The following is a 19,142-nucleotide window of genomic DNA, read 5'->3' on the forward strand; positions in this document are numbered from 1 at the left end:
GAGAGATCTCTGAGTGGCTGCTTGGGAGCAACGAGAAGGTGGAGTGAAGAGCAGGCTCACCAGGGTCCAGCACAGAGGCCAGACACGTGGCTGCTCCCAGACCCACTAGAGTGGACCAAAAGCAGGGGAAGAGTACAGGCCCCGCCCAACTCCTCAGGGAAGGGTTCTGGAAAACACCATCCCTCAAGGAGGGAAAAGGGAAACACAGGAAGGGACATGCCAGTGAGTGAACCCAACCCAGCAGGACCCGAGGAGCTAGAAGAGCTGGGATCGCACAAGCCTCCAGAGGCTTGAGAGGCTCCAGAGGCTGAGGCAGGAGGACTGCAAGTTCAAAGCCAGCCTCTGCAAAAGTGAAGTGCTAAGCAACTCAGTGAGACCCTGTCTCTAAATAAAACACAAAATAGGGCTGGGGATGGAGCTCAGTGATTGAGTGCCCCTGAGTTCAATCCCTAGTACCACCCCCTCAAAAAGAGTTAGGATCATGGTTCACTCTGACAGACACCCCTCTGTCCCTATGCCAGAAGGACTCATAACCATGAGAGTGAGGTAGTGGGGAGGAGGCCCTGGATGGGGTCCCTGCAGGCATGGAGAGGAGCAGTGTGTGGGGGGCTCTGGAGGCTGCACAGCCAGCCTCCTGCCCTTGTGTCCTAGAGAGCAGCTCCCTCTGTGGCCTCCAGGGTCACTGGCGCAGGTGAGGACAGAGGCGTCTGGCGCACAACCTCTCTCAGGTAAGACGACATTCCCATGTCTCCCAGAGACCTGCCACAGGTATCGAGCGGCCAGCCTCCACACCGTGAGCTCTGAACAGGCATGTTTCTCCGTTCTCCTCTGTGTACACAGGACCAAGGCAGCAGGAGCACTGGTTACCTGGAGCTGGAATGAGCCGTTACCCACTTGACTCGAAGAGGACATCTGTCGGCATTCTCCTAACACCATCGAGGCCACAAACACCACCACGGTGGTCACCAGGGACACCAAGAGGCTCTCCAAGACCCTAGGAGGCAGAGCACTGCTGTCACAATACAGTAAACAGCCTGGCCTGCAGAGCCCACCCTACACCCGCCCACCCTCCCCGCTGTCTCCAGAGGAAATGCACAGCAGCCCTGGACCATCCACACATGCATGCGAGCGCACACACGCGCATGTCAAGTTTATTCCAGACACGCGAGCAAATTGTACACAAAAAGTGGGTGTTCGAGACAGTGGGTTGTCGACCATCCCCTCTCTTTGAAGAACTAAACAGTTTTCCATGCTAAGTCCTGAGGCAAGAGCATCTCGTGACAACCAGCCCCTCAGCAGGGCCACACTGACCCTGCTGACTTGTGTCCTGTGTGCTAGTGATGGGTCAGGAGAGGGTGGAGTCAGTGAGCACCCTGGAAATAACTAAGCCCAGACACAGCCGTCTGGCCTGAGGAGAGGGTAGGTTCACGACCTTGTTCACATTCTCGGTCTTAGCTGAGGAACCAAAGCTGCTGCGGGAGCAGGGTGTGGGCATGTGACGTTCCCCTAGGACAGTGCCCGGCCCACAAGAGCTCAGGGAGCCGTGACGGGGTGGCAACTGCAGATACCTGACCAGCTTGGGTTTTGGGTGCACATTTCGCATGCGGTACTTGGCAAGCCTCTTGTTCAGGCAGTTGAACGTGGCCCCCAGAAGGCCCCCGATGACCCCCATCACGACGAAGAAACCCAGGTCCATAGCTGTCCAGAGATGACATTTTTTATCAGAGTCAGAGCACTGAGAGAAGGGGAGAGGGAGGGAGAGAGAAAGCAGAGCAGCCATGAGAACAGGAGGGGAGAGGAGGAGACAGAGCAGAGCCAGCCGCCGGCCTCCTAACAGCAGAGCCAGCTGAAGCATATGCGCGGCGGGCACAAGTGTGCCCAGAGGCTCAGGGGCGAGGTGGCCCTGCTAAAGCCGTCCTTCTCTCTGGTCCTTTACTTAAGAGCATGTTTCATGGGTCCAGTAAGAAACCCTGGGAGCAAGGACAAGACCTACCTTAAACTCGCCAAAGTTCAGCAATCCAGGAAGCTGGAAGGAACCCCAACTTCCAAACTGAATCCCAGAACGAAAGAAGTTGAGGGTGAAGGTGGCAGACATGGAACAGAAGAGCTAGGGAACAGGGACAAAAACCAGGAACTCAATGGCGCCAGGTCCTGCTTTCTCCCCGATGGTTCCTCCTGAAACCCAGGGTGCTAACAGGGACCTCAAAACCTGGGCTGCACCCAGGGAGCTGCAAACCACTGTCCACTTCAAGGCGGAACAATCAAAATTGGGTTCTAAGACCTTGTCACTCGGCCAGCCTATTGTGGGAGACCATGTGTTTAGAGCCTCCTGGGAGCAGGTCCTGGGCCAACAGGGAAGGTAGACACGGGGGACGAACACTCTACCTGCAGCAGGAGATGGGCTCAAGTGATGCCCGAGACCTCCAGCTTCATGTAACCACCATTTCCCCTGCAGGGTCAGGGGCTCGTGAGGAGGGTTAGCAGCATCTGATGTGGGCTGTTCGGGGGTGGGAAGTACTGACAAGGGAGGTGCAAGAGCCCAGTTTGGAGGTCATGGCTGCTGCAACAGACGACGCTCAGCCCATCCAAAGCCGGTACTGAGGCCCAGCGTGATGGGGCGTGCTTGGGCCTGGGTGGGGATTTCAGGGACAGCCTCCTCACCACTTTCCATGTGAGCCCCTGGTTCCAGAAGGACGAGCCCTCCTCCAGGCTGAACAAGGTGCCCCCAATCGGGGCCCCGAAAGCTGCAGCGACCCCAGCAGCCGCCCCTGCTGACACAAAGTCTCGCTTGTCTCTGAGGAGAGAAGAGAGAGAGATGTTTTATTCAAGAAAGAGCCCACAGGCCCAAAGCACTCTTCCTGCCCATCTGTGAACGCTTCCTCTCATTTCCCTCATGTCCACCTTCCTTGGCCACCACCAGCCAGGACTGTGGGAAGGGCAGGTCTCTGGCTGCAGTTCACCTGTGAGACGAGCACTCCCTGCGTCAGACTTCCCTCAGGGCAGCGCCCCTCCACCTGGGAACAGGAGCTGCCGACATCTGTGTGTTCCACAAACTCGAGTCGCAGCCCAGTTCAGGGAGCAAAGGCTGCCAGCGCTGAGCCACCTTCCCCCCAAAGCTTCATTCCAGAAAACCACAGCACCACAGAATAGCCCAGCCTCGCGGGCCACGTGTGCGGAGCAGGTGGACGACTGGATGTACCATGAGGAGAAGGTGGTCTGTGTGCGGAGCACGGGCTCCTGATTCCAAGGCCCTCCGAGGTGTGCAGGTGGGTGGCACGATCCACAGCAGGACAGTCTCCCCAGAAGGACAGCTTACAACTCAGGAAGGCAGCAGAAGCTTAATTTCACCTCTTCTTTCCTGTGTTGCCTATGCGGGCCTTGAAATCCTGGGCTCAAGCAATCCTCCTGCCTCAACCCCCTGACAAACTGGGACTACAGGCATGTGCCATCATGCCTGGTCAGTAACTCACTGGGAATATGTGACATCTTGAATACATGCCCGCCTGTGCCCTTCCTTGGTTGGGTTTTCAATCGTGAACCATCTTCATTGGCTGAGATGCCTCTAGGCCGGGTGGCATGGCAGACCAAACCCACAATACTAGTTCAGTCCTTTTGTTTCTTATTTTCAGAAAAAAATGCAAAGCCCCCTGGTCTATTCTGACAGTTGGGTTTCACGTGCAGCCTGCCTGGCACAAGTAACCGAGCCAGGCTACAGCAGGCGTTGAGTTGGGTCTGACGGGCAGGTCATTAACATGAACTCCCACGTAGGCCTCCATGTGCCAAGCCCAAGTTCCACCCCTGCCCCCAACAATTTTGTTCTTTCATAAAAAGGATTCTGAGGCTGGAGCTGGAGCTCACCTAGCATGCACAGTGCCCTGGCTCAACCCCAGGGTGGTGAACAACAAAACAAAACAAATGAATTCCTGCCATCTCCATACCTGTCGCTTCGGAAATAGGGGAAGTTAAACTGGATCTTCCGTAAGGAGATGCTCTGAAACTAAAACAAGAGAAGGTGAGTCAGAGAGGGACCCACGGGCACCGTCGCTGCAGGGATCCAGGAGGCCCTTGGCCTGAGCACACCTGGGCAGGTGTGTTCCAAGAAGGAAGTGTCCAAAGAAGGAAGTTACCTCACTTGGGAGCAGCTTAGTTTTCCTGCCTCAAAGTTTCTAGGCCCTTCAGAAAGCCCCCTGTGCGGAGTCAGAAAGTCAAAAAGCTGAGCTAAAAGACTGGGAGGAACCGAAAGTGCCCTGAGAAGAAGTGAGTCCTGCACAGGACGCCAGCAAGGGAAGGCCGAGGGCCCATCCCTAGTCGCTCCACAATCCTCACACCAGCGCCCGCGCCCCCTGGCCTCCTCCTCAGCTCATTTCTAGGGACCCGGCTCTCGAGGCAGGAGCGAGAGAGATGAAAAGATGAGCCTGAGAGAGAATCTTCCCTCTTTTGCCTCAAAGATTCACCCACAGGGCCCTGAGCTCTCAGAGCAGGGAGGGCGAGGTCCCGAGGCGCAGCCCCCAGGAATCGAGACTTCTCAGCCGCAGCCCAGGAATGTGGAGCTGCCCTTGAGAATGGCGAGTCTGAGTCCTGAGCTGGCCCCTCGGCCTAAGCCCGTGTTTCCTCTAAGGGCGGGAATAACAAGGAAATACGCAGTGGCTGGAGGCACAGGGGGGCTGGTGCACAGGGGTCCAGCACATGCCACACGTCGCTGGCAGCCACCCCTGTGCTGCACTAGTGGACTCCTCAGAGCTGGGCCCGAGGCCACCACGGCCGACACGCCCAGCCCCTCTTGCGGGGACACAGAGGCAAGCTGCCGGGCTGCCCTCAAGTAGGCGCTTGGCACTGGCCCGGAGGGGCCAGGTGGCTTGCAGTTGCCTCTCCTAGTTTCCCTCCAGGTCCCGGCTCTCTCCTAGGAGGCGGCAGGGCACCGTCCAAACTCTGAGGTCTAAGTCACATGCTCTGCTGGGAGACGGGACACCTCGTTTTTCTTAACCCCAAATGGCACCAGGTTCCAGGTCACATTAGGGTGATTCCAATGGCTTTTTCCAAAGCCAACCAGAGGCACGGCGCTGAGCCTATCCAGGAAGCCCACCGACCCTTACCTGAGGGAGGCCAGCTCCCACCACGGCCCCGCTGTGGATCATAGGGCCTTCCTTCCCCACAAAGAGCCCTGGGAACAGTGACAAAGAAGATCATTAGTCAGCACAGAGGAGACCTCTGCTACATAACCCTTTCTCTCTCTTACTAGAAAGGGGAAATGAGCATTCCCACGGGGATCACACCCAGGGCCTTGCACATACTAGGCCAGCACCACCAGAGCCACTCCCTGGGCCCAAGCTCCGTTCAAAGTCTTGCTCTTTACATTCCAAATATGGGTTCAGCAAACCGTGGCCTGTGGGCCCAGACCTACTCTCTGCCTCCCTGCACAATTTGAAAGCTGAGAATGGCTTTTATATTCTTTTTTTTTTTAAATATTTGTTTTAGTTGTGGGTGGACACAATAACCTTTATTTTATTTTTCTATGGTGCTGAGGATGGAACCCAGCATGCCGGCAAGCACTCTGTCACTGAGCCCCAGCCCCAGCCCCTTTATATTCTTAAATGGAGACATTCTCATCAGTTACACAAGTACTTACACTATATCCTCAATTTTGCCTCACAGCTCACAAAACCTATCTGTACATTTACACAAAAAGCTTGCTGATTTTTATAAAAACAACTCCACATACAACTAGATGGTCATTCTTTTTCAAAACAGAATGGTGCATCTGTCAGATAAGGCTGAAAGGTCGCAGACCTAACAGTGTCCACACTTAACCATCCACAGAAAGCGCAGACATCTTGATTAGGAACAGGCCCTTCAGTCCAAACCAAATGAATTTACGAGTCTAGTCATCTTTGCCAATTACACTTGAAGAGGAAAGCAGAAATGCCCTCCTCACCTCCAGCCACACTGAACAGCACTCCAAAGACTTTACAGAGCAGAGTTCGGAGCCGGACGATTCCTGGCACCTTCACGCCATTCAAGTAGCATTTGATCTCAGGTATCCCAGAACCCGCTGCCACTGGCTGGTGGGGGACAAGAGGCACACCCATAATTTTTTTTTTTTTAAAGAGAGAGTGAGAGAGAGAGAGAGAGAGAGAGAGAGAGAGAATTTTTTTTAATATTTATTTTTTTTTTAGTTTTCGGCAGGCACAACATCTTTGTATGTGGTGCTGAGGATCGAACCCGGGCCGCACGCATGCCAGGCGAGCGCACTACCGCTTGAGCCACATCCCCAGCCCACACACCCATAAATTTAAAATCCACTGCTTCTTCAGCTAACCAGTAGCAACAGGCTTCTCAACCATCAGTGCTCACCTCGCCTAGATTCCCAACTCCGTAGGTCTTAAGGAGAACAGGAGCATTTGCTTTTTTTTTTTTTTTTTTTTTTTTGTTACCGGGGATTAAACCCAGGGATTCTTAACCACTAAGCCACATCCCCAGCCCTTTTTATTTTTTATTTTGAGACGGGGTCTTACTATGTTGCTCAGAGCCTTGCTAAGTTGCCGATGCTGGCTTTGAACTTGAGATCCTCCTGCCTAAGCCTCCCCAGTCACTGGGATCACAGGCACCCAAATGAGCATCTGCATTTATGACAAGTTCCCTTAAGTCCCGTGAGTCTGCAGCACCTGGGAGTCTTTCAACAACCAAAGCAGAGCCCACTTCCAGAGGTTCTGATGTATGCATTTTTAAAAAGCTCTCCCATTGATGCCAATGTGCCGCCAAGGTTGGAACTGTCATCTTATCTAGATTTTTCCTCTTTTCTCACCAGAGACTTAAGCCCTAACTTCCTGCATAAGTGACCAAGAGGACCCTTGTGCAGGGACCTACCAGCTATGCTGTGCAGTGTCCCGATGTGCTGGGAACGGAGATGAAGCAAACAGGCTCAGAACTGAACACCTCGAGGACAAAGGGGCCATTCCCAAAGCAGCTCACCTCGATGAGGACAAGGAGGCTCGCCAAGAAGACGAAGGTCAGGTTAAAGCCCAGGAGCTCCAGGAGGGACAGGGCGAGGTAGCCCTTCTGGCTGTACTCCTCCACCGCTGCAGGGGCCAGTCAAGGAGCACGCATTCTGGCACACACCTTCCTGTCCTCCAGGGGTGACATTTGGGAACACCACCTGGGTCATTGTGTTAACTTCTGCATGAGGTGACATCCTGTGAACACACTGCTGTCTTCCATGCTCACACCTGGTGACCCCCTTCCTATTGTCGCACAGCAGCAGACCACCCTGGACATGTCCAGGTGCTGGTCTAGGAGAGGAACTTCTGAGGCAGGAGACTGGGCACCTTCCTGTCTATTCCTTGGGCTCACCAGCCATCTAGGTTTCCTCCTCTGACAACGGTCGCTCCTCATTCCCCGCCCAGTTTCTACTGCACCTTGGGGTTTTTCTTAGTAAGCTGCTGGTGGTCTGTCTAGTCTAGAGACTATCTGCCCCTTCGATGCCTAGAAAATGTCTTCCAGGCTTGGACTTTCTTACTGTATTTATAGGGTTTCATTGCTGTTTCTGGGTTTTAGGTCTGTCTTTTTATCAAACCCAGGGCCTCACACGTGCTAGGTGAGTGCTCTACCGCTGAGCCACAGCCCCCGCCCAGGAATTTTACTCTGATAGGAAAAGATCAGTAAACTTGACCCTAACAGCCTGTGCCTTCTAGAGTTTTAAGAAATTATTCCCTCTTGACATCATCTTGTCTCTTACACAGTTTTGTTTTGCTTATTTACATCTTCAATCCATCTGGAATTGAGCTTTATTTACGGTATGAGGAGGAATCTAATTTTATACTTTTCCATAGGGACAGCTAAAGTCCTAGCATCTTTTATTAAATAATCCCTCACTCTCTCACTGATTGCTAAATTAACCGTCATTCATCAGATTTCTCAATGAATGGGCCAGTTCCTGCTCCTCTATTATTTTCCCCATTGGTCTAACTGGGTATTACTGCGTCAATATGACACTGTTTCAATTACTACATCTTAAATTTTCTAAGTCTTGACATCTAGTAGGGCAAACCCACCAGTCTGTTGTTCAAAACCATCTCAATTACTTTTGGCCCTTTATTCTTCTATTCAACTTTAGAAAGAGAGTTTTTGAGTTCCATAATAGATTCTGTTGGAATTTTTTAAAGTATTTTTTTAGTTGTTGATGAACACAATATATATTCACTGATTTTTTATGTGGTGCTGAGGATCAAACCCAGTGCCTCACACATGCTAGGCAAGCACTCTACCACTGGAATTTTGATGGAAACACTGAATTTACAAACTGGGGAGAACAGCCATATTTGTGACACTGGTGTTTAACTAATCACAAATATGTAGTATATCTACTGAAGTCTTTTTCCCCTTTGGTCCCTTGATGACACTTAAAACCTTAGAGCTGAATGGCTGGTAAGGGCCCTTCAAATGTTGTGTTTACTGTCTGGCCCATTTCTAGGTAAGGAGGCAGCTGGGGGACCACTGAAGTCTGGAAGAATCAGGAACCACGTAAAGGATACACGTCTGAACCACTCCGAACTTGAGCTGGGTGAAGAGTCGGACAAAAAAGTCCACAAGGAGACCCACCTGCAGAGAGCAGTGACACGGTCAGACTCTTCCTGGGGTAGCGCCTTCCCTCACTGCATGGATGTGGCTGATCAAGTCAGCACCAGCAAGGTACAACTGCACTTGGTCAGTCACTCTGGCTCTGAGGACAGCTCTGCCCCAGCCTGGCCCCACTGCCCCAGCAGAGAATAGAGAAGGGGTGCAGCTAAGTGGAGAGAAGCAGAGCAAAACAAAGTGGAGAAAGGACACAGAAAAAGATGGGAGAGCCAGGAAGACACCCCAAGGTTAATGAGTAGTAACACTGAGCTGTGTGGGGACCCCTCAGCTCTTTCCAAAGGCAGTTTCAAAAGAGGAATGGCCAAAATGTCTGGGGCTGCTTGGCTGGGTAGGCAGGAGGCTGAGAATGCTACTTTAAAAGAAAACATTTTCTTGGGCATATAAAGTTTCTGCAAGTTTGTTATCAGCATTTTCTCTTTCTTTGGCCATTCTTTTGACTGAGAACTATCCTACAGCCCCTGGTTACCTGAGTAGAGGAAACAACCTCAGCTCCATTATTCTACTCGCATTGCTTAAAGGAGACTCAGAAAGCCTGATGGTGTGGAGACAGGATCAAAGGCTCCGCGCCTGCAACTCTGGCCTTCCCTAAAGTCAATGCCTGGAAGCTTATGAATACTGGAGTAGGAAGCGGTGACAGATCAAAGGAGAAGAGCCAGAGCCACAACTGCTGGGTGCTACTTTATAAAGTCTGCCTTCCCAGCATCTAAGAGTGTGAGGAGAAGCTGCCAGTAGTGACAACTGAAAGTTCAAAGGAGTTTGTATTAAAGGAGCAGAAAGAAGAGTAACTCTATGGCTAATGACTGAGCTTATTACTGGGAGATCTAGACCCAGAAATGCATACAGCAAAACAGACACTTGGACCTCAATAAGACCAATCAACCCGCGTTTCCCCCATGATGGTGTCCAGCAGAATGTTAGCAAAGAGGGTTCTGAATACCATTAGTCTTACCTAGATGTTCCCTGCGAATTTACTACAGTAAAAATCTGATGAGTGTCATGAAAATAGAAACTGTGGTAGTCCTTGGAGCTGTATTCTATTCAATACAGGTTTACGCTTCACAGGTCTATCATGGAGAGTTAGGCACGAGACTTGTGGCCAATTCTAGAGAAAGGAGATAAACAGGCTGCTGCTCAGGCCCAGGCACACCCCTGCTCACACTGCACTCATGAAAAACCAAGATCTGACGTGTGTCTTTTTGGCTGGCTGCTGACATTTCTGACTTCTCTTTTCCAGATTTGCCAACGTTAAGTCAGCAGTTCCGGTCCCAGACCTTTGGCGGGTCTGCAGTCTTTGGCAAGGCTTCCCACTGTCCTTGTCTGGTCTGCCTGTGAACATGCGGAGCCCAGGAACCAAGTTCACTGAGGAGTACCTCCACCCACAACTGCCAGCTCTACTCTCCAGACCAGATCATCCATGTGCGGGGAGAAGCGCAGGGCAGCATGACCTCAGCACCCACAGCGTGGTGCTGGCTCCACCTGCTAGGTCACCTACTACCCACCACAGGTATGCCGTCCAGCTTATCAAGTAGACTAGAGGCTAGGCCCTGTAATCATATCATAAAAGGGATGTTTTGGCCAAACCTTTGAGTGCTTAAAGAGCCCTGAGTTGTGTAAGTTTCACTTTCATTTCACAATGCAATAGCAAGCGAAGCAGGAAAACCTGGGCAACATTATTATTTAAAAAAAAAAAAAAAAAAAAAGCAGGCTTGGTTATCATGACAACCGCTACAGTAACAAATGAAAGAAGTCAGTAGCCAGGCCAGGCCTTTCCTGTGACCCGCCCACCCCTCTGCCCATCACCTGCCCCCGGCCTGCTGCTTACCAGACCAGTGCAGACTCCAATGGCGAACACCATCATCCACTTCACTGCTTCGTACCTTCGGCCTTTCTGTTTACGTGGAAAAAGAATGATTCCCTGTTACAGGATCACACTGCCAGCGGGAAAGGAACACACCTTGACCAACCAGTTCCGGACTCAACTCCAGGGATACAGCGAGCATGTGAGGGGAGGCCTGGCATCTCAGCTGCTTCATGATGCAAGACTGACGGCCCCTAGGGGCTGGGCCAGGTGCCCTGGCTGTGAGTACGCTAGCTGGCACCAGGAAGGTTAGAGAATCAAATGCCAATATCTCATGAAAAAGTCAAAAGACTAGGGGTAAAGACGTTTCCTGGAGCATTTGGAAGAAAAAGCAAATTGTCCAAAGACCCACTTGGTCCCAAGAGACCAAGAACCATGGGACTCACCTTATTATCCATCGTCTCCAAAACCTCCAAGTAAGGGTCATTGATGCAACGGTCATAGTCCAAACTCTGGAAGAAGGACATGCGAACAAGAAAGTCACATCCAAGTAGGAAGAATTACCAAGACCTAAAGAGGGATAAAACTTCAGGTTCCCATTATGTGACCCAAGGGTGGGCAGGAGGGCTGTCCTGTGGCAACACAGGACCTCAGACCCCAGACTTGTGCTCAACCTGTGCTTTCAGGAGCTCTGCAGGTGCAGGAGGATTGGGCAGCGCTGCTCCAGGTTAACGCTTCACGCTCTGGAGGAATCCGGAGGCACGTTCTTCTTCTTTTTTTTTAACTTTTTTTTTTTTTTTAGTTTTCGTGAACAACAGTACATTTATTTTACTTACTTATTTTTATGTGGTGCTGAGGATCGAACCCAGTGCCTCACACATGTGAGGCAAGCGCTCTGCCACTGAGCCACAATCCCAGCCCTGGAGTCACGTACTTCTAATCTTTCAGTTTCTATGAAATAAGGACCTCAGCACTCACCAGCCTTGCCCCATTGTCTCCATGTGATGTGAACAAAAGCTTCAATTAACCAGAATCAAGTTACTCCAAAAAGTCAATCCTTTTTAATCATATTTTACAAGTAGTTTCTATGAAAATGAGGTTGGTCATAAGACAAATTGACAGGGAGACTATTTTTAGAAGGAAATTCCAGTTCATGTTCAGAAGAGGCACAGATTCAGGCCAGCTACAGCTTCTACATCCAAGGCAGTGTTCCTGAAGCCACGCTCTACAGACACGATCTGCAGGTGAGCCTCGAACATTCCAAGAAACAATTCAGAAGAAATTATTTTGTTTTTATGTCTTATAAAAGTGGCAGCAGTTTGTCAACAAAGAAAAATAGTCTGCCATGTGCTCTCTCCTGCCCATTACCTGTTCCTGCAGCCACATCAGCAAATGAACAAGCTGGATACTGGCCTAGTGGCCACAGTACCAGGCAATACTCTTTTTTTTTTTTTTTTTTAGATGGATGCAATATCTTTGTTATTCATTTTTATGTGGTGCTGATGATCAAACCCAGTGCCTCACATGTGCAAGGCAAGCGCTCTGCCACTGAGCCACAACCCCAGCCCTTAATTCTTTATTTTTATTTTTTTAGTTGCTGATAGACTTTTATTTTATTTATTTATATGTGATGCTGAGAATCAGTGCCTCACACGTTCTAGGCAAGGGCACTACTGCTGAGCCCCAGCCACAGCCCCCAGGCAATACTCTTGAGTCAGCCAAACGCAGGTATGATGTGTGATGATTTATTCCATGTATATGACTATCTGGAGTAAGTCCAAATTCCTTTTTTATAAGAGCTCTGGAGTAGCAACAGGTGACTGGTTAATTAATTATCATACATCTAAATGAAGAAAACTATATAACAATTAAATACTTATAGTAACTCCATAAGACAGATATGGGAAATATCCAAAACTTATTAAGCAAATAAAGCAAGCAGCAATAAAAAATAAAAATAAAGCAAGAGGTAGAAGAAAATGTATAATATAATCCCATTTTGATAGACAAAATTAGGATTTATATGTCAGCATAAATAATGCAAAACATCTTGGAAAACATCTGTAAGATGACATTTTAAATATTCACATTTCGGTATCATTTGGAATTCTCACATCTCATATGGTGTTCTTTTATATTTAAAAAAAAAAACACAACTTTTTCTTCTTCTTTCTACAAATCAACCATGTGACATCACATTTTAGGAACAAACAGAAAACTTATAATGGGAACATCCTTCCGTGACACCGTCAAGTAAATATGTGGTCTTCGTTCTGTTACTAGCATCCAGGACCTAAAACCCCTGGCATCTCCGAGTGCAAAGTGTCTTTTGCATGTTGATGAAAGGGTGGCTGCGGCCCTAGGTGGCTTTAGGACGAGGCCGAGCACTGGAAAGGGTGAGCTGTGATTAAAAGGTAGGAACTGCGACCCCCCCCCACCAGTCTCCAGGGAGCTGAGGGACTGGAGGTTATGCTGGTCACCAGCGGCCACTGATGTGGTCAGTCCGCCTGCGTGATGCAGCCTCCACTGGGCCCAGGGAGCTTCCTGACTGCTGCGGCTCACCCAGAGCACAGGAGCCCCACCGCCCTTCCCCCCCGGCCTTACGCTGCACATCTTCTCCATCTGCTGTTCATCTGGACCCTTTGTTATATCCTTTATTAATAAGCTGGTGAGTAGCAAATAAACAGTGTTTCCCTGACTTTTGTGAGCAGTTCTGGCAAATTAATCAAACTCAAGGAAGGAGTGGCGAGACTTACTACTTAACACCAGCATCTGGAGGAGGTAGTCTTTGGGCGCCTCCAGCCTGTGTCTGGTGCCATCTCTATCCAGGGAGACAGAGCCAGAACAGACTTAGAGGACACCCTGGAGCAGGTGTCTGCTGGACAATTTTTACTCGCTTGGTGTGCGGGGAAACAACCCACACGCATATGGTGTCAGAAATGTGTGCTGAAGTCTGGTACTTACATCCCAGCCAGGCAGGAGTCTGAGACACGACAATCACAAATTCAAGGCCAGCCTGGGCAACTTAGCAAGGCCCTGTCTCAAATAAAATGAAAAGCGCTGGGGTAATGCCCAGTGATGGAGCACTTGCCTAGCATGCCTCAACAGCTGGCTTCAATCCTCAGCACAATAAACAAACAAACAAATGTATGTGTTGAGTTGGGTCTGAGTAAAGGGAAGAGCACTATGTTTTTTAAAATCTCATCTTTATACCCAAATTTAGAATTGATTGGTCAATTAATTATTTGCTTAATAGGTTTATCTAAGAATGTGTTGGGGCCACTTTGGACTTTGACCGACCGGAGAGCGTTTGTGGAGTGGAATGAGCAGCAGTGCTGAAAAGCACCTCCTCTGAACTCTCCCTTAGCTACCTAAAGGCTAGATTCTCTGGGTGACTGTCAAACGCTGTCAGTTCCTTCTGGATATCTCACCAGTGGGGGAGACTGCTGAAGTCTCACTCACACGACAGGAAGAAGACCAGAGTGGACACCGCACAGAGCCCAGACAAACTCTGTCCCAGGCTACTGCCTCATCTTTGGGCTCATACACCTCCCCTAAAAACCACTGGCTTTTTCTCTGAAACATCTACACCCCCTCTCCTCTCCCGGACTCACAGGGTAACTGACACTCACTCTCCTGCGATGCCCGGACACTTAATACATCTGCACACCTGGTCTCCCACTCATTGTCTACCACCAGTATATTTCTCAGACTCGGGATATCAAACCTCCAGCAGGAAAAGAGCAGGGTCTTCCGCTGCTACACTAAGACTCCATGAGCATTTACAAGGGCTTTCTTTGTTCAGAATAGGCCACCCTTTTACGACAGAAAGTGGATTAGTGATTGGAGAGTTGGAAGCAAGGAGAATAGGCCCCAACCAATAAATGGATCCAGGGTTTCTTTCTGGAGTGATGAAAACACTCTAAAATAGACTGTGGGGATAGCTGCCCAACTCCGAAAATACTGAGAAAAAACAATGGAATTACATATTTTAAATGGATGTATTGTACATAGTGTATTATAGCCCAATGCCGAAAAGAGCATTTAGAAGCAACTGTAGCCCAGAACACCAGTATCTTTTCTCTTTTAAAAATAAATTAGTTGCGTGTGACACTGTAAATATGTATCAGTGGAATATATGATCTAGTAAAACCAGATCTTCCTTCTCCTTTGCTACAAGTAACATCCTTTTATTTCTGCTATATGTGTTGTTCATTGGTTTGAGAAACTAACAACTTTTATTAATAAAATTTTTGTAGGTATCCTGTAGGGCTACTGCTGATGGCTATGAGCAAAACAATACCCAACCACAGGAACAAGTGGGGCTGAGATGCAGCCCAAATCCAATCGGGAAGGGCTACTTTCGTCTCACACAAAAGCACCTTCAGCAGGCCTGAGCGAGGGCCATGGCCATGTCTGAGAGGAGGAGGCAGTGACATCCAAACCTGCTCTGAAAAGAGCCTTTTTCTAACTCAGAAGAGCAAGACAGACTCAATGACCTGCATGAAAACAGAAAATAGCACCATTCATGACAGGAAATTATTATCAAACCACCCATGAGAATGGATGTCAAGGGCTGGGGATGTGGCTCAAGAGGTAGCGCGCTCGCCTGGCGTGCGTGCGGCCCGGGTGCGATCCTCAGCACCACATACAAACAAAGATGTTGTGTCCGCCAAATACTAAAAAATAAATATCAAAATTCTCTCTCTCTCTCTCTCACTCTCTCTTTAAAAAAAAAAAAAAAGAATGGATGTCAAAATGGGATTTTTTTTTTAAAGAGGGGGGGGAGAGAGAGAGAGAGAGAGAGAGAGAGAGAGAATTTTTAATATTTATTTTTTAGTTCTCGGCGGACACAACATCTTTGTTGGTATGTAGTGCTGAGGATCGAACCCAGGCCGCACACATGCCAGGCGAGCGCTACCGCTTGGGCCACATCCCCAGCCCCAAAATGGGATTCTTAACATCTTATAAGACACCCAATTTACAAACAAAAGAGTCAAGTACACATTACAAGCTCCCCCAAAGCAGAAGGGAAAAGAGTACACTCTAGAAAGACCTTGAACACAAGGTTTCTAGTTGACCCTGAAGTAAAATCTGAGCACTTTCCTGATTAAGTGTCTAAGTGAATTTGCTCTTACACAAAGCAAATGCTCTCAGGAAGCTCATGTACAGAGACAGCTAACTGGGAAACACTAATAATCCACACAAAAGAACATCTACCCATGGCATTCGCATGCTGGCACCTCCACTCAGGGCGAGCGCATCACAAACACAAGTGCAGTCTAGTGGAAAGAGAGATAGAGCCTCAGAAAAGGCAGGGTGGGTGGAGGAGGTTGGCCCGGCTCCCAGATGTGGGAGAAGGCAGTAAGACGTCTTCGATGTTTGAGGGGCTCAGCAAGAGGGCAAGGTGACAGCACAACATGGAGCGTCTTCTGGTGATTTCTCAAAAATCTCAACTACATACAAGGAACTAAATACTTAAGAAGTATGAGGAAATACACCAGTGGATACAGTGCTTTTGGATTCATTAAAAATTGTCCTATCAGAGTTGAGTATTAAACTGTACCATGGTGGCACAACAGGCAAAATCTAGAGGGCAGAAAATTCCAGAGTCCTAATGATATTGTAAAACAAATTTCAAGGGGGAAAAAATGTAAAGGAAGAAAGCATAAATGAAAAGAGACTTAAGAGGGCTGGGGATATAGCTCAGAGGTAGAGGGCTTGCCTAGGATGCACAAGGCCCTGGCCTTGATCTCCTGCATGTGTGCCCCTTTCCCAGAAGGACATCATACGTGTGCCCCTTTCCCAGAAGGACATCATTTCTTACCCACTCACTCCCTAGGACAGAAGGTCAAAGAGCATCTCACACAAAAAAAGAAAAAAAAAAAAGAAGAAAGAAAGGGACTTAAAAGATTTCAAACAAATGTAATTTGAGAACCTTATTTGGAACCTGTTTCAAACAGAAAAATACATATAACTATCATATGAAAACTGGGAAATTCATATACTGGATATTTGATACCATCTTTTAGATGGAATAATTGCATTATGCTTTTTTAAAAAAGTCCTTATCCTCTGGAGATACACAAATTATTTTCAGGTGATGTGATATGATGTATAGAATTTCCTTCAAAATAATATGGGAAGGGAGAAGTGGAGAAAACAGAGATCAAACAAGGTTAAGCTTGAGCTGATGGCTGTTGAAGCTGTGTGCGAGGACAGGGTCTTCGATACACAGTCCTGGCCATTTTTGTGCATGTTTGAAATTCTCTATAATAAATGTTTACAAAATTCTGTGCCATACTACAAATCCTAATGTTTACACTCTATAGCAAATGTGCAGTATTTAAAGTAGTCAAGTATGTTATTGTCCTCACATATGGGATCTTTAGTCTACATGACATTTTAAAAAGTGCTGAAAACACACATGATTAATTTCATTTCTCAGAAGTGATCCCTAGGGAGCAGCTAAGGATGGGCAAGAAAAGACAGACGTTCCCCACCATGCAGTTCATTATAGAGAAGGTGGGAAAACCAAAGATGGATTAAATAAATCACGGCAATAAAAAATTGTTTCCCTATTTAAAAAGATATTATAGAAAAGCAGCAGTACAAAAACTGTTATCAAGTTGGGCTGGGGAGAACAGGCTAAGATAGCATATTATTAGAATTAGGATTTTATCTTCTTTTTGTAAATTGTTTAAGGATTTTCTACACAATCATAGTTTGCTTTTGTCATTTCAAAATTCATATGAAAACTCATCATGAACTGATTAAATGATAAAAAGTCAATTTCACTCTAGCTGCATGACCTTACAAAAAATACATACTCATAAGAATCCCATACATGAAACTGGAAACTATAATCAAGAACATTTCAGAGAGAAACTGCTTGGGCAAGAAACTATCATTTGAAAACTAAGTTCTCTCAGAAGAGAAGCAAGGATTCCTTAACAGGGTATGAACACAAGCCTGTTATGAGTGTACATTGCAAGAAGCTTTGGCTATGGGTCTCTGTAGGTTGTAAAGGCAGTTTAAAGGCAAATGCATACTCTGGGTAAAGGTACTATAGGTCCACAAAAGCACAGACACAAGATATTGGGGGTTAAGGTGAAAAAAGGCATTGTTAAATAGCCCCTTTCCCAGAAGGACATCATTTCTTACCCACTCACTCCCTAAGACAGAAGGTCAAAAAGCATCTCAGGTTAGAATCATCACTTTGGTCTGAAGTAAGCAGCCCACTCACTACTTTAGTTACCCAACACAGAATCTAAGAATCTCACCTCATAGTCTTTCCTTGGAAGGATCTCATCCTCCTCTTCCTGTGTCTCTCCAAGGATGGTCTAGAAAAACAGATCCACATTAGGGAGACCTTTTTAGTGGTTAAGAGTGGAAGGAAGCAAGCTGGGCACCATGGCGCACCTGTAATCCCAGAGGTTTGGGAGGCTGAGATAGGAGGATCGGGAGTTCAACACCAGCCTCAGTAACAGCGAGGAGCTAAGCAACTCAGCGAGACCCTGTCTCTAAATAAAATACAAAAAAAGGGCTGGGGATGTGGCTCAGTGGGGGAGTGCCCCTGAGTTCAATCTCTGGTACAAAAAAAAAAAAAAAAAAAAAAAAAGAGAGGAGGAGGAGGAGGAGGAGGAGGCAGAAATATTTACTGAAATCTGATCGGTTGCTAGTTCTAAATCAGCTGGAGCCACCATTAAAGTGGAACAAGAACTCAAAAAAACCTTTTAGGATGAGGAGTCATGTGGGTGGAGATCTAGTCATCCAGCTGAGTTCTTCATTTCTATTGATACATTCTCCAAATAACCACTGGCATTTTTAGGACACCTCAAAGATGTCCACTGCCAGTTTAGAGGTGGGGGCGGAGGATTCAGGGTCCATCTGACAATGCGCTGAACCTGAAATCAGAAGGACCTCTCCAAGTAGCCAGGATACTACAATTGGAAAAATGTTAAAAGTAATCTGTCAACTCTGGGGACACAACAACTCAAGTTTCACCTGGTTGTTTTGCAGGGGGAATCTGGATCTACAGTGACCCAGAAAGGGTGAGATAGAATAAAAAAGGGCTGGAGAAACTAAACCGGCTGTATGATGCGCACAAAGTCCTGTGGAAGGGGCTCATTCTGAACAGGCCTGTTTCATTAAAAAATACTTTCAGATGACAATAAAAGAAAATACACATGAGATAATTGGAGTTGGCCTGGATTCTCCTTCAGATTCCAAAGAGGGGTTATGAGAAAAGCTCTGCACGTTAAGCAGGGCAGATGCTTCCCGAGCCCAGGCTGCGGTCCCTAGGCCCCACCCGCTGCCACCTGCGGGCCCATTTCGGCTCGGCCCCACCCCCGGCAACGCCTCTCGCCATCCCTTAGCAACCGCCCCCTCCCCAGCCCGGCCCCGTCCGCTTCTTACCAGCTCCTCGGGAGTGCGGGTCTCACGCTCTCCGCAGCAGCAGCACCACCTGCAGCAGCAGCACAGGGACCCCCTGCACCCCGCCATCTTCCTCCTTCGCTGCCACTCCGGACCACTCTGCCAATCCCCCTCCCACCCAGGATCCACGCCTCACGTGACTGGCCCCGGGAGGGTCACGTGGCCTCCTCGAGCTTGGGGACGGAGACTGGGAGTGGCTGCAGACGGGTGGGGCGAGAGCCCGCGTCACATGACGGTAAAGGGACAGCTTCCAGCAAGACCTCTAGGCGCGGCCATC

The 19,142-nt window shown here is 48.4% G+C and overlaps 1 protein-coding gene across 5 annotated transcripts in view; it reads right to left on the bottom strand.

Moving 5' to 3' along the window:
- CLCN6 (chloride voltage-gated channel 6) overlaps positions 1–18,978 on the bottom strand; it is a 31,679-nt gene extending 12,701 nt beyond the window's left edge. For 3 of the 5 annotated variants that reach the window (XM_081309003.1, XM_081309007.1, XM_081309006.1), the window contains exons 1-13: positions 18,848–18,978; positions 17,713–17,772; positions 10,876–10,941; positions 10,454–10,519; positions 8,529–8,595; positions 6,970–7,076; positions 5,933–6,059; positions 5,094–5,161; positions 3,939–3,997; positions 2,662–2,794; positions 1,994–2,107; positions 1,569–1,735; positions 868–994 (exon numbers count right to left, since the gene is read on the bottom strand). In XM_081309003.1, the coding sequence (XP_081165129.1) occupies positions 868–994; positions 1,569–1,735; positions 1,994–2,107; positions 2,662–2,794; positions 3,939–3,997; positions 5,094–5,161; positions 5,933–6,059; positions 6,970–7,076; positions 8,529–8,595; positions 10,454–10,519; positions 10,876–10,941; positions 17,713–17,772; positions 18,848–18,934 (1,248 nt within the window). In that variant the 5' untranslated portion in view covers positions 18,935–18,978. Of the gene's footprint in view, positions 1–867; positions 995–1,568; positions 1,736–1,993; positions 2,108–2,661; positions 2,795–3,938; positions 3,998–5,093; positions 5,162–5,932; positions 6,060–6,969; positions 7,077–8,528; positions 8,596–10,453; positions 10,520–10,875; positions 10,942–17,712; positions 17,773–17,851; positions 17,953–18,162; positions 18,337–18,847 lie in introns of all 5 variants that reach the window. The other 2 variants (XM_081309004.1, XM_081309005.1) reach the window with 2 other exon arrangements.
- Between the last annotated feature and the right edge of the window lie 164 nt (positions 18,979–19,142).

The sequence above is a fragment of the Spermophilus citellus genome (genome assembly GCF_964194105.1).
Source record: "Spermophilus citellus genome assembly, chromosome: 9".
In the NCBI taxonomy this organism is placed as follows: Eukaryota; Metazoa; Chordata; class Mammalia; order Rodentia; family Sciuridae; genus Spermophilus; species Spermophilus citellus.